At 39.9% G+C, this 14,249-nt stretch overlaps 2 protein-coding genes across 5 annotated transcripts in view; one reads left to right on the forward strand and one right to left on the reverse strand.

Moving 5' to 3' along the window:
• The window catches only part of hsd17b4 (hydroxysteroid (17-beta) dehydrogenase 4), a 30,068-nt gene extending 22,998 nt beyond the window's left edge, over positions 1–7,070 (forward strand). The window contains exons 13-25 of the mRNA XM_084024652.1: positions 380–492; positions 569–692; positions 845–896; positions 1,605–1,676; positions 3,006–3,109; positions 3,204–3,269; positions 3,678–3,747; positions 3,897–4,003; positions 4,242–4,328; positions 4,446–4,532; positions 4,687–4,825; positions 5,347–5,474; positions 6,196–7,070. Coding sequence (XP_083880778.1) covers positions 380–492; positions 569–692; positions 845–896; positions 1,605–1,676; positions 3,006–3,109; positions 3,204–3,269; positions 3,678–3,747; positions 3,897–4,003; positions 4,242–4,328; positions 4,446–4,532; positions 4,687–4,825; positions 5,347–5,474; positions 6,196–6,285 — 1,239 coding nt within the window. The 3' untranslated portion in view covers positions 6,286–7,070. The remainder of the gene's footprint in view (positions 1–379; positions 493–568; positions 693–844; positions 897–1,604; positions 1,677–3,005; positions 3,110–3,203; positions 3,270–3,677; positions 3,748–3,896; positions 4,004–4,241; positions 4,329–4,445; positions 4,533–4,686; positions 4,826–5,346; positions 5,475–6,195) is intronic.
• A 1,113-nt stretch (positions 7,071–8,183) lies between these two features.
• The window catches only part of dmxl1 (Dmx like 1), a 46,593-nt gene continuing 40,527 nt past the window's right edge, over positions 8,184–14,249 (reverse strand). For 3 of the 4 annotated variants that reach the window (XM_084024650.1, XM_084024651.1, XM_084024648.1), the window contains 5 exons: positions 13,876–13,953; positions 13,629–13,720; positions 13,373–13,425; positions 12,080–12,297; positions 8,184–11,177 (listed from right to left, as the gene is read on the reverse strand). In XM_084024650.1, coding sequence (XP_083880776.1) covers positions 10,932–11,177; positions 12,080–12,297; positions 13,373–13,425; positions 13,629–13,720; positions 13,876–13,953 — 687 coding nt within the window. In that variant the 3' untranslated portion in view covers positions 8,184–10,931. The remainder of the gene's footprint in view (positions 11,178–12,079; positions 12,298–13,372; positions 13,426–13,628; positions 13,721–13,875; positions 13,954–14,249) is intronic. The other variant, XM_084024649.1, reaches the window with a different exon arrangement.

Raw genomic sequence — 14,249 nt, forward strand, 5'->3', positions numbered from 1 at the left:
ATAGCCAACTGAATAAATCAAATATGGAAAATCAACTCAACACTGGCTAGTACCCTGTAAAAAAACAATGTTTCATCATATAGGGAAAAAAGTATGACCAAAAGAAAAGAAGATTACATTAATATTATATGTATTGTATTATTAATGAATAAAAATGAAGGGATTTATTTTGTAAGTGTGCAGGTTTTCTCCAGATCCCATACTGTGGGAGGCATGATGGGAAATTCATGTTCAGTTTGAGTCTTGAAGTATCAGTAAACTCTTAGTTACTTCTCTGCAAACCCTTAAAATTGCATATTCATAAATTACAGGATTCCTTTTCATTTTCTGCCCTTGATCTGTTCTGTTGTAAAGCTGACAAAGTCTCCTCTCCTCTCAGACTGAGGCGGTGGGACAAAAACTACCGTCGACTACGTTCAGCTTCACCCACACCCAGTGTATCCTCTATGCATTGGGGGTCGGCATGTCCACCAAGGACCCAGACCATCTTAGGTGTGTATCTGTTTATGCGAATGACTGTAACAGCCCTAAGGGAAACAATTCACTAACTCGTAACACGTTTATGCAGGTTCCTCTATGAAAACCATGAAGACTTCAGCTGCCTCCCCACCTTCGGTGTCATTCCCTCTCAGGCCGCCATGATGGATGGCGGCCTGAGTTCAATCCCTGGACTCAACATTGATTTTACACAGGTTAGAGAATGTACACGTAATGTATTTTTTTTTTTGTGTGTGAATGTGCCTCACATTATTGTGTGCTCATATGTACAATTGTATCCACGCTAATGAGGCTCTCAGACATCTGTATGATTATATATCACAGCTGTTCTCATGTTTTATGTCAGGTATTGCACGGAGAGCAGTACCTGGAGCTTTACAAGCCTTTACCAACCTCAGGTATTTCCTTCTCTTCTACTTTAAACACTTCATGTAATTGCTGTAGACTTTATATGAAGTCTTTTCAGAGCCTCACTGAGTCACTTTGCCAGGATTCATCTTACTGCTTAATAGATCATTTAGATTTGAAACGGAGTCTCTTGGTCTCCCGTTTTTATGATGCCTCCAAGTATAGGATCTCTAATTAAGGGCAGCTGATCTCGTTAGCCGTGATGGATTTTTATTTCATATGGTATAATAGCATATCCATACTGTATGGGCCAGTTTGTGCCTCTGGTGTTTTATCATTATAGTAAAGTCCCAGAGCTTATGGTTTTCTAAAAGATAAATTCCTCACAATCCATCAAAAACCCCAGAAGGTCATTTAACAACACTTGCTGCTGCTTTTGTATTATAGTATTAAAGTATCATATTTTGGCCATTTGTTGTTAGTTTTTTTTTTTTTTATGGGGAGGACAGTGATGGAGTCGAAGGGGGAGAGGGAGATTATTAAGGTCAAATAAATATATATATTTTTTTTTTGGCAGAAACCCAAAATATTCAGTGATTAATAAATCATCACAATAGTTGTAAATCAAAGTCAGGAATGCTTAGCTCTGGGACTTGGACATAAATATATTACACATGTAAAGTAATTTCATGGAATACAGAGCTACCTCTTTTATTTAGAATTAATTTAGAATGTAAACGGGTAAAATACCTTTTCAGGTACGCTTACCTCTCAGGCCACCATCGCAGACGTGTTGGACAAAGGATCCGGAGCCGTCATCCTCTTGGACGGTGAGTTTGGTCCCCCTCCAGGGTGCACGACTTCTATCATACAGTGTATTTATTCCACATTCATTTGTTTTCATCACTTTAATGTGTCTTTTTCCTGAAAGTTGCCTCTCGGGCTGAATTAATGAAAGTTAATTTTCAGTCTGTGTCTGCAGGGATTGAAATAATGGACTGAGAACTGCACATGTTTCTGTTGGACAATTCCATAGAGATGGATGGTATTAGAACCTCTCTGATCTATAATTAATCTGACTTAAAACAAATAACATGGGACCTGAGGTTCCCCGAGGAGTCACATAGGAATGGAATATCTTTCTACATATAAAACCAGTTAGCTTCCGTTATCCTCCCTGTGTGAAGGCAAAGTTATTTCTGGAGGAGACGAGCTCTGTTTGTCTTTGTACCTGGTGGGTTTTTTTTTACCTAATGAAACCGGCTTGTGCGCCGAGAGGAGTCTGGAATTGATTCTTTATGACAGCTGCTAATTGTCTCTTCACAGTCAGCTTCCATGTGCAGGTTTGACTATAAATATGCTGTTATGAGAAAATGTGGCTCTCCACTGTGTTTATCGTTATACATAATGTCATCTTATGTGGAATTGTGTTAAATTGAGTGTCATTCAACGTGATTGCCCAGCAAGGCGTACAAACTGAATGATTTCTGTTGATCATTTAGATCTGAAAGACGAGACATCGGCTCTAAAGGGTGTCGATAAAGTAGTAAAGGAGATTATGCTGTATTTAAAACTGCATCACTTTCTGCTCCGATGCTAGATTTACCTCAACCATAGAGTACAGTTGTAATTTTTTTTTACTCAATATTTGGACTCTATTCCATTACCTCAGTCATTTGCTGGTCTCAATTGTGTTTTTTGTGGGGGTTTTTTATAACCTGTCCCGTCCGACAATTGAGGCAAATAGTACGGAAACACTACATGCACTGTTGAGTCTTACGGATTTTGCTCTGCAAGGAAGGAGACTAAAATACTCTTCCTGTTGCATACTGTTTATTATTGTGTGTGAGGACAAGGACGGTAAAGTGAAGATAGAATAGAAAACAGAAAGGGATTGTGGGGACAAGAGAAGAGAGAAAAACAGGGGGAGACAACAAAAACTAAAGCAGCGATCGTGACAAAAAGGAAAACATCGAAAACATCTGCAGAACCAACAACAGCTATAGCTGTGGGAGCAAATAACTGAACAAAATCACACATATAGTGTGTTATATCTATATCTTTATAGATTAAACTACTCAAAAATATGTTCTTATATAATAATAATAATAATATATATCAATATAATATATATGAATAAAGCACTTACTCCCCCCCAGTGAACACCTACAGCAGCGACGAGCTCATCTGCTACAACCAGTTTTCTGTGTTTGTGGTCGGAGCCGGAGGGTTCGGAGGGAAGAGAACCTCCGAGAAAGCCAAAGTACGTATCCCATGTTTGAGTAACAAAACGAGACGTCGGGAGTTATTGCCGCCTCATATTTGATTTGTCCTATTTGTGTTTTCCCTTCCTTCAGGCTCCTCTGCCTCCGCCTAAACGGGCACCAGATGCTGTGGTGATTGATTCCACCACAAGAGACCAAGTGAGTGTGTCTGTGTGTTTAGTTGCCGAATAAATCAGCCGCTTTGATGATATGTGGGGGGGAAATGGGACGTATATTGTTTTGTGCCTCTGAAATAACCTTTCAGACAGAATTTGAAAAAGTGTTGAACGGGGTTCTTGTACAGCTTTAAAATAAAGAGGGAAAAAAGGGAACACTGGCTGTATGATGCAGCAGAAAATAAAATAGAAACGGGGGGGTAAGAAAATGAAATCCCTTGAGCAATTAAGACGACTGCAGCTGCATCACTTCAAACACATTCTTATTTTAGGTGTCTCTTCTGTTGCCTTCGTGATAATTAAATCGCACCTCACGTCTGTGTATGAAAAGTTCAGGGGTTTATGAATTAGATATAGATCTAAACAATATCTGTTTCCCTTACGGTTACAGGCGGCCTTGTACCGTCTGAGTGGGGACTGGAACCCTCTTCATATAGACCCCAGCTTTGCCAGCATGGGAGGTGAGAGTCTGTAACATCTGTTGTCGTCTTCCACCAAAAACTGGCTGAATTTATTTTGGTCAAAAGAAAAAAAATGTCCTGGGATTTCAGGTGTTTTTAATCTGGTTTATGCATAAACATGCATACACTCAAAGATGTTCTCTTACCAGGCTTCAAGGCTCCCATCCTTCATGGCTTGTGCTCGTTTGGCTTCGCTGCGAGACACGTCCTCAGGCAGTTTGCCGACAACGACCCCTCCAGATTCAAGGCCATCAAGGTAAGCATTGCTTGTGATTTAAAGTCGCTCGTATATTTCACGGCTCATCGGGAGTCCTGCAAGAACAGCTTGCGTGAACAGGTTTGTTGTACAAGTAGTTTGAAACAATAAGTTGCATTCGTTTGGGGAGTTTTTAAGTGAAACTAAATGCTCCATTAATGATTTAGCACGTCAGTCTAAATGTTGATGAGATCATTTCATCACGGAGCCCTCTCTCTCCCCCGTCTCTCTTCTTTAGGTTCGCTTTGCGAAGCCGGTGATGCCGGGTCAGTCACTGCAGACCGAGATGTGGAAGGAAGGCAACAGAATTCACATCCAGTGTAAAGTGAGTATTCAGCATCAGCAGATTTGTGGACTCATAGGTCTGACTCAGTCTTGTTCTCTTTTCTCCTGTGAATGTTCTGCGTGTTGCCTTTCTGATCCGCTCTTCTCTGTCATCCAGGTGAAGGAGACGGATGCCGTGGTGCTCGCTGGGGCTTATGTGGATTTACACGGAGCATCGGAGGCTTCTCCAGAAAATCTCACTCATGTATGTTCCGAAAACGCTCAATTCCAACCACAATCTATCTTTTCTTTTTTATGAAAAATTCCTTTCCTTGTAGTTCTGTAGATAATTGAGGCTAAATTAATTTGAACTTTTGACAAAGCTGTGACGTGTTTCTGTTCTGACCGTCTTTGTGCAGCGAGGGGGACTCCAGAGCGAGCTGGTGTTTGCGGAGATCGGCCGTCGTATTCGAGACTCGGGCTCAGAGTTGGTGAAGAAGGTGAACGCCGTGTTTGGCTGGGAGATCACCAAAGACGGCAAGAGCGCTGCACAGTGGAGTAAGCATTGAATTCTATCCAAACACAATAAGCACACCGCTAGTTACCTTTGCATTGTGGGAAAAATATCAGGAAATTATTTATAGTAAAATGACGAAGGATGCAGTGATTTTTACTCTTCACCTATGACTGTGTTGCCTAGTTGATTCCCTGTTTCACACATTTGAATGACCATAATTAGAACTCGCTGAGAGGCTCCGGACTAATTCTACGGCGGAGTTGTAACACCACGAGCCTCCTGTCAACATTACATTATTAATTGCTGCTCACTGGAGTCCGTCTCTTCCTGCGCTACACTAACACTCAGCAATAAGTCTGCAAACATGACTCACTCTGACACAGGCCCACGCAACAAAAGGTTGAAGTATCAGTGTGAGCTGTGAAGTTAATTTGACCGAGATGGACATTTTGCTAACAAGCTGTCAGATAAAAAGTTCAAATATGGAAAACATCGTAAATAGGCTAAAGAATATTAACCCCTCGTGCAAGTGAACGCTTTTTTCTCGCTTTTTTCTCTCCAGCCATCGATCTGAAGAACGGCAGCGGCTCCTTGCACAAAGGCCCTTCCAGCACGAAGGCGGACGTGACTTTCACCGTGTCAGACGAAGACTTTACGGAGGTGGTGCAGGGGAAACTCAACCCTCAGAAGGTAACACTCTTCAGTCAACATGAATCTCAGTGGATGTTATTTAACTACTTGTTTTGGGTTTTTCTTTTGCATGTGAAAGTCAGATGTTTACCGTGACAGTGTATCACAGTTCTTTACATTGATGCTCACAAAGAGAGCATTTTAGTTCAAGTGAAATTCCCTTTAAGGAGTCCTTCAGTCCTTAAAGACCTATTTCTTGATCTCATGTCAGAAAAAGAAGGAAATAAAATGATCCCTCAAACGAAGTTCAGTCAGCACTGGTAATCAATGGCACTACTTCAGAGGGAATGGCCACAGCCTGAGCGTCAACAGGTTGTGGTGCTGAAGGTCCCTCAGGCTGGAGAATGATAAGTTGAAAGGACGAGTAAAAAGAAGAGTTAAAAGGACGCTGTGAACTGTCAACCAGGGTCGTCCTAACCACCATCCCCTGGTTGATTCTAGACGCAGTTCAGCTCAACCAACAAAGAGACGTTTCTGCTGCTCCCCTCAGCTCTGAACACATATTAGATATTTGCTCTACTACTTGAGCACCAATGGTCACATACTACCTTTCGCCCTGGCTTGTTGCTCTTTTATCTCTGCGTGTTAACCACAAGCGTCTCCTTGGCCCCGACCTGTGTACTTGAAAACAACTGACAGCCAGAGCAGCTAGAAATCAGAGCAGATTTTGTGCTTTCTTGAAAAAAACAACCCCTCAAGTGTGTCTTTGACGTTTTTCCAGGCGTTCTTCTCTGGCAAGCTGAAGGTTAAAGGGAACATCATGCTGAGTCAGAAACTGGAGGTCATCCTGAAGGACTATGCCAAGCTGTGAGCTCCTCAGCCAACCAATGAGATAACTGCACAAACTACCCAACCTACTAACCAGCTCTCCGTCTGTCTCCTCCTCTTCTCCTGATTCATGTGTGTGCGTACATGCTTTGCCTTTCAATGGAAATGCTTGAACGCAGTGAGATTAATACTGCTTCAGAGTGAATTATCCAATGTAAATTAACTTTCACTGAAGCCATACAATGTACAGACGACATGATCAAATATTTTCTTCGTTATATCATATGGATCCAGAAGTTCTTTGAAGACTGGTAAGGAGGAAAAAAGATTAACATTTTTTTTTTACGAATAATTAAGTGTCATCATTTCAGCTCGGTAGAGTTTAATTTGATTGGATCCTTATGGTCCATCCCTTAACACGTCTCCCTTTAAAGATCCAAATGTGAAATTAGCCGTTCATTTCATAGATTGAATTCAATTTGTCTAATTTGTTTCTATTCAATAAGCTATGAGGAGAAACAAGCTATTGCAGTGAACTAAAATGCTGCCCACCATTGGGCAAATGTAATAGATGAAGTGATAATTACAATCTAAACCCGTTTTATAGCTCAGCCTGAATATAGTCAGTGGTCTGTTATTCTCATTGCAATGACTAATTCACAGTCTGAAACAGTTATGTATGTACCTGATAACTGCCATCTCAACAGAACCTTTATGGGATCTATAATAACGAGTTTGCTATTGATGAAAAATAATAATGTAATGTCAATTATACAAATTAAAAAAAATATATGGTTTCTTTTCTTTGAAAATAAAGTAATTCAGACAAAAAGCTAATTTCTGTGTGTTTAATACTGCTGCACTATGGATGGTAATTGAGGGGGCTTTTATGGATACTTTTATAATACGTATCAAAGGACTTTATGAGGGGTCACTTGTCTTGATGAACCAACAGAGGATATATCACCTGAACCTGCAGCTCTCTTTTCAGCCAAAAACCTCTAAAAAGCCACCTTTGCTACATGTTATCATCACAAGCCCTATCACACGCTAGGTATTAGCGGGTGAAGACAAAAAACAACGCTAAAAGAGGGTCAATATTGGGCTTACATTTATCTGGAGGTACACTTCCACTGACAGTTGTTGGTGGTTACAAGGCTAACAAGGACTCGGCCATAAATGATGCAGGGTTTAAATTATCTGAAAAAAGAAAAGAAATACAATTACTGCTTTGGGTTACATGCCTACGCCAACCGGTCAAGTTGTAGTAGTGTCGCATAAAAATACAGATATGTCATAAAAAGTCTAGAGTGAAATAAAATAGTCATACTAAAGTATGCCATAAAAATCATAGTATAGTCTGTCCAAAAAAAGTACTCATAAGGTCATAGTATAGAATGTCCAAATAGTCTTGAGAATCCAGTATATTATGTTAAAATCTGAGCACGTCAAAAACAATCAGAGTATGTCAGAAAAACTAAAAAAACAAAACACATAACCTTTTATACTATAGTATGGCATGCAATACTTTTGGTATACAATGACTTTTTAATTACATTATATGCTATGACTTTTATGGCATAATATACTATGATTTCTAATTACATTTCATGCTATGCTAAATTATCACTTTGATAAAGGCATGCTATAATTGTTTATGACTTTTGATAGCATACCTATGCTATGACTATATGACATTTTCATACTATATACTATGACTTTATGTCAAATATAAAGAAATTACCTTCAGGCGTTCTTTACATGACACGTTCATGAAAATGGGAAGGACGGACGTTCAACCCCAAAACTGTTGCCATGTTTTGCTTGTATCGAGGACGGAAATGCATTTAACATATTTATTAGAGCTCAATTAGAGTGTAATTTGTTCATCACAAAGGTCGTGACTTCAAAAATAAAAAAAATATATTGTATCGTATTGCTTTTATTTTTTTATTACATCATTACATTTTTTTCTGTATATTACACATCAATTTACATGACATCTTCATTATAAAATTAGCTATCTGATCAATTCACATTTGCAAGATTGAGGAGGGAAAATGGAAGAAATCAAAGAAGTTTGAATGTGACATTTGATTTCGCCAAGTGTATTAAATTAATCTACTCTACAGCTGCACCCTGCCACACTGGTGTAGTTAAAATAATATTTGTGATGCATGTTTAAAAGAAAATAGGATGGATTTTGGGAGGGAAAAAAGCACTTACTTTGATAAAATTCATTTTATTCTCCGGTTTTAGTAGGTGTACATATATTTTGGCTTTGATAAAAAGTATTGAATCTCTCAGCAGGAGTACACATCATATTGCAACCACTTTGATTTATAGGGGGAAAAACAGAAATTGCAAAGTGGTTCTTCAAGACCACATCAGGAAATAATGAGGGAAAAAAAGAAAAATGGTGAAGAGAGACAAAGAAAAAAAAGCAGGAAATAACATTGCATCTGCCTCTTGATCATTTAGATTATAACCTTAATGACTACCTATATGAACATATTTCATAAATATACCTGTATTTGTACAGAATGATATTCTTCATAATGTGGCCTTTGTCACATCTACGACTCGTCCTTATGATTACGCACTCATTATGAGAAGCCGAGTATATGGATCTATGTATATACATACATGTAACAAATCTGCTGAATCTTAAAGGTTTTCCTCAGTTTATCCTCCCTGAAAGCTAATGTACATTTGTTTCCCTATAGCAGCACAACAAAGTTCAATGAGTAGATTATATTCCTTCAGACTAAAATGGCTGTTAGCATTAAGCTCATCCGTAGTTATGTGGAAGAAATCATATCACGCAACAACCTAGATTACATTTTCCAAGCATGTACTGAAGGCAATGTGCTGCATTTGGATGATATATAAAGCAACTGAATGATTAAAAAAAAATAATAATTTAAAGACATTCCTAGAATTGTAGAAATGATTAGCAAGCCATGATAAAGCAAAACTGCTAATACGATGAAAATTATTACAAGGCATACAATATCATTTTCAAGGCAGTTTTCGAAAAACGATGCGTGTAGAAAATTAAAGTTTGGAGTCGATGAATGGGAAGTGCATTGTTACTGGAATAAAACATTTGACAACACGATAGTATATTGATTAAAACTTGTTTAACTGCCCAACATCTTTCCATTGTCAACAGCAACGTTTCCTGCTACATGTTCGTAGGCTGACTTTTGAACATTAAAAAAAAAAAAAAAAACTCAGCCAGAAAAAAAGTATTATTCATGGTGTTCCATACCAATGAGGGCCGTGTTAAATTAAAGCTACTTTGTGCAACTTAATATCAATAGTAATCACTATTATCAGGACCAGTACAATAGTACTGTGCCAGCATGATAGAAGTAGTTTTCAGAGATTAAGGACACTTAATAATAACACCACTGGTTTAATCTAGGCTGGGCTAAACAAACATTGTACTATACACGTATATTAACCTTATTACCAAAGGCTTGGACTGCTCTACTGACACCCAGCCTTCTATAGTTATATGCATCTCACTACATATAATTTAGCTTCATGTTTATGTGCAAATAGTTAAGGAAACGGCGCATTCAGGTAGTCCAGGACAACTCAGAAAGCATCGGGGGGAAAAACAACGTTTTGGAGAAATATGCATATCGCTTCTCACCCATGCTTCCTCCAGAAGCGTTGCATAGTTAGTTTAGAGTGAGTGTTTATACTTTCCACCTTTACAAAATACATTTTCCTGTGTTCATTTCAAGCCCGGGGCGGAGGAGGGCTTCAGCCGAACACCTAAAATTCAAAACGAGAAATGATGTTAGTGGGAGGAAATGGGTCGTCCTGTAATTCCAAAGGAGGGCTTTTGATCGTCCTCTGCTTTTTCAACGGAGCTGGCTTATTTGCTTTCAAAAGTGTATTTGGAGCACCAGAATGCGCTGGGAATCCTTGATAAATGATGTGCTTTGTACAATGTCCACTGGCCTTACTGCATTGTGCTGAGTGGGTTAAACGGTGCAGCACTCTTGTGGCGACAGTCGAAACCCCTCAAGGAACCACTCTCAACCCCGTATGATACACTGCATCCACAATCTACTGGATTTCAACAGCCAAACACTCCAGCCTCCACTCTCATGACTGACTCACTCATAGAAACTAATAGATATGGTGATACTGTATAAGAACAATGCAGCAGCTTTAGACTCTCCAGTCTCTCGTCACTCCTGCTTCTTCTACAGCTTCACTTCCTGTGTCCAAAAAAAAAAGAAAAGGTCTGCGTGTGTAATCCAATCCTAACTGAGTTTGTTTTGGAGAAGCTGCAGCTGAGTTTTTGTCGCCTGTTCAGTTAACTCGGGCCGACTGTGCCCTCGGCCGTTACCCTGTGACCTCTTTGACTTCCACTACGGTTTTAAACACTTGAAGAGGCTCCTGCGATCGGTCGAGCAACAGATGCAATCAAGTCACTCTCGGGCCCGCCGGGGTCGAGTGGAAAGTCTGTCAATCCTACGACTATTCCACCTTGTTTGGTCATGAACGGCATTCTTCATTCATGCTGGTTAATAACACTTGAGGTCATTGTTCTGTCACGGCGCCACGACGACTACTGATCCGGGTATATTTCCACAGCAGGAGTGCTGGCAACTTCACATTATTCTACTTTAATTGCTTTAAATCACCTTATTTTTCTATGTTTGTCTATATGATGAACTTGACGTCGTTTTTGAGGTTGCGCTGGTTGTTGTCGTTGCTGACGACACTGAAGCGGTCTGGGAGGAGCCTCATCTTCATGGTTCCATCGGCGCCGCAAGAGAAGATGTGATTGGCCGGTCCAACCTCTATCTGCATGACGCCCGTGCCGAGGTTCCTGAGGTTCCACAGGGACTGGCGAGCGTGTTCGTTAGGAAAGGTGTAAAGCGGACACTGTGTGGCCAGGCTCCAAATCTGGGGGGGGGGGGTCAAGGGAAGACGGGAACAGTTAGCATAGAGGTTCTTTAAAGATTAGAGGATAAGTCTGGTGACAGTTGGGATTTTCCTCAACAAATCTAACCACAAAGATTTGTGTATTCTCTAGCGACATTAACCCAACTCTTCAAGAAAAAAAAAATGTGCTCACAATTTCAAACGTTCAAGGATTTCAGTGTAAAACTCAACCCGATGATCTCCTTCCTGTTTAGCTAGTTGTTGCCTAGCAATGCAAACAGCAAGAATTCTGAGGCCCAGGAAGTAGTTTTATCTCATGATATTAAAAACAGAAACATTTGCTGACTTTTTGTTGGCAAGTGGGCAAAAAGGGTAATTCCTTTACGTTCCATGATTGTTATGGATTTCACAACCTGGTAGAAAATACAACGTGGCAGGTAGTATCTGTTACTTGATCCCATGTACAAATATAATATGCGCGTGACACAGTGGCTTCCCCCCTTGGAGTGTGATCCGAACATATTTAAGTCAAAAAGATGGAGGCCCTGCCATCTCTGGAGATGCAGCAGCTGAAGGCAGCAAAGCCTCCGACCTCTTTCAGTCAAAGACGTTGGTTATTTAATGAGTTTGATGGGGGCTCGCAGTCTCCGTGGACGAATGTAAATGTCATCCGATTGTTGACGTGGAAGAGAGGGAGAGACATTCACGCCTGTGGGTCGCGAGCCCTGCAAGACTGTTCTGTCAGGTACAGTTTGACTTTGTGTCGGGGTTTGATCTAAACGGTTTTCAGAATCCAAGTTTTAAGAATTACTGTTCTCAGAGAAGCTCTCGTGTAAAGTGATATGATAAATAGATCATCCTTTCTGGGAGAGTCTCTCACAATAACAATGTATTTAATTGCAAACATGATCCAGTCAAAATACCTTGATATTGCCCTCTGCTGATCCACTGATGAAGCAGTCTTCAGTGGGATTGACAGCCAGGGCTTTGACTGGCGAGTCGTGGGCCTGGAAGCTTTGACGTTGCAGCCTGTGGGCGAGCTCCATGACACTGATCCAGCCCTTCCTCCCACCTGTGATAAGCAGCTGCTGCCTGGAGGCCATCGAGAGCACCGTGGCTCCAGACTCGTGACAACAGAAAACTGAGGAGAGAGAGAGAGAGAGAGAGAGAGAGAGAGAGAGAGAGAGGGCCTTATATCCTTAAACTAACGACAATCTAATAAAAGGAAAAAATGCTTCAAAAACATGAATTAAACTAGCTATTCACGTTTATCCAAAACGTTATCACCATTTTATCATTTTGTGTTGTTAAAGTAACCTTGACTTTGACCACCAAATTTTAGTCAGTTGATATTTGGGTCGAGGTGGATGTTTTTGTCAAATTTTAATAAATGTGTTCACGATGTTCCTGAGATATTGTGTTCACAAGAATGGATGTACACAGCCTGAAAACATAATAATAATACATTTCATTTATAATGCACTTTTCATTTGGTACAAAGTGTCTTCAGCTTAGTGGAGACATTGAAATATCATTAGTATAGTATGTCATAAAAATAAAAAAATAATATAGTATAAAAATGTCATATTACAATTTCATCAAATAAAAAAAAAACCATATTGAGAATATCAGGAAGCAAACCACCACACATTATTAGGTAGAGGCAAACGTGTTTGGATACTGTCGGCTAGCTGACATCCCCTCGGATGCAGTGAAACGTTTTTTGGAAATGACAGTAATGTGTGAGATAACCCTGCATGGTGAGGAAATATGACCCTGAATATTACATTTGGATTAATAATGGTAGAGAGGTGGTGCAAGTGAGCAGAATGTTTATTTTGGTCATTACAGGGGCATATATCAGCATTTTTATCGTTATCATTTTGTAATTTATCTGCGGTCGTCCTCAGAATTTATTCCACGATCAGAAGTCGGCCTTGAATCACAAAAGGTTCAGAAACCCTGGTAGAGTTTGTCATAAACAAACATAGTATGTTATAAAAATGACAAATATAATGCCTCCGGCCATGGCTGTCATCTCTCCTTCTTCATCTGCTATTTCATCTAATATGTATTTGAAATTTCATACATAAACACTTTATATTGGAGCAGCAACTAAAGCTTATTTAAAAAAATCAATCCATTATTTTTCTCATTTAGTTGATTAACTGCTGTAATTAAAAAGTCAGAAAATAGCAAAACGTGCTGGATCTTACCATGTACAAGGCTGTTCCCTGGACTCACCAGCGTGTCCCACAGACACACGTTTCTATGGAGTGAAAACACTTAAATTACTATCCGTTCCCACATTCTTTCTTCAAAGACAGGTAATTATCCCCATTGGCCACAGTACAGTGAAGCTGAATAGAAAAGATTCACCATATATTTAAAACGTCATGAAAAGAGATTTCAATTAGGGGGACGATTTCTGAAAGACGACTGAAGAGAAAATGGTTCTTTCAACTCTTGTACCTGTTGTCTGTTGAAAGACCTGCAGTGGCAATGAGGGAGGAGGAGCCCACGAAGACAAAGTCATGAGCCGTCTTGTTGTGGCACTGCAACGTCTGGCAGAGAGAAACAAGGACGACGGATAGTAATGGTGACAGTAAGAGAAGCAGAGGAGGAAGTAAGAACGACAGGGAGAAAGCGTGAGGACAATAACAACATCGTGACACACAAAAACTAAAGAAAAAAGAAAAAAAGGTAGTGTCTTTCCTACCAGGTATGGTTTAGGTGCATTCCCACTTGTGTTGGTCTGCCAGAGACTCAAACCTCCATCAGCGTCGACGATGCCAAACTGCACAAGATATTCAGACAGCAGATATCAGAGGTTAAAATGCTTCTATCAGACGGACAAAAACAGATTGCCGTGTGCTCCTTCTGTGCATCCATTGAGAACAGTATCTCCCTTCTGGTGAGTTGGCTTGTTCTCAAATCCTCTTCCAAAACACATCATCAGCCTCATAAGTTCAAGCACTTACATAACACCAATGCTTGTCCTTGCTTTTCCTTTATTTTTTAAATATATATATATATATAAAAGCATATTTCAATCTTTTGGCCAGAACAGGCAGATCAGATCGGACTGGCACA

The sequence above is a fragment of the Eutrigla gurnardus genome (assembly GCF_963514095.1).
Source record: "Eutrigla gurnardus genome assembly, chromosome: 13".
Lineage (NCBI taxonomy): Eukaryota > Metazoa > Chordata > Actinopteri > Perciformes > Triglidae > Eutrigla > Eutrigla gurnardus.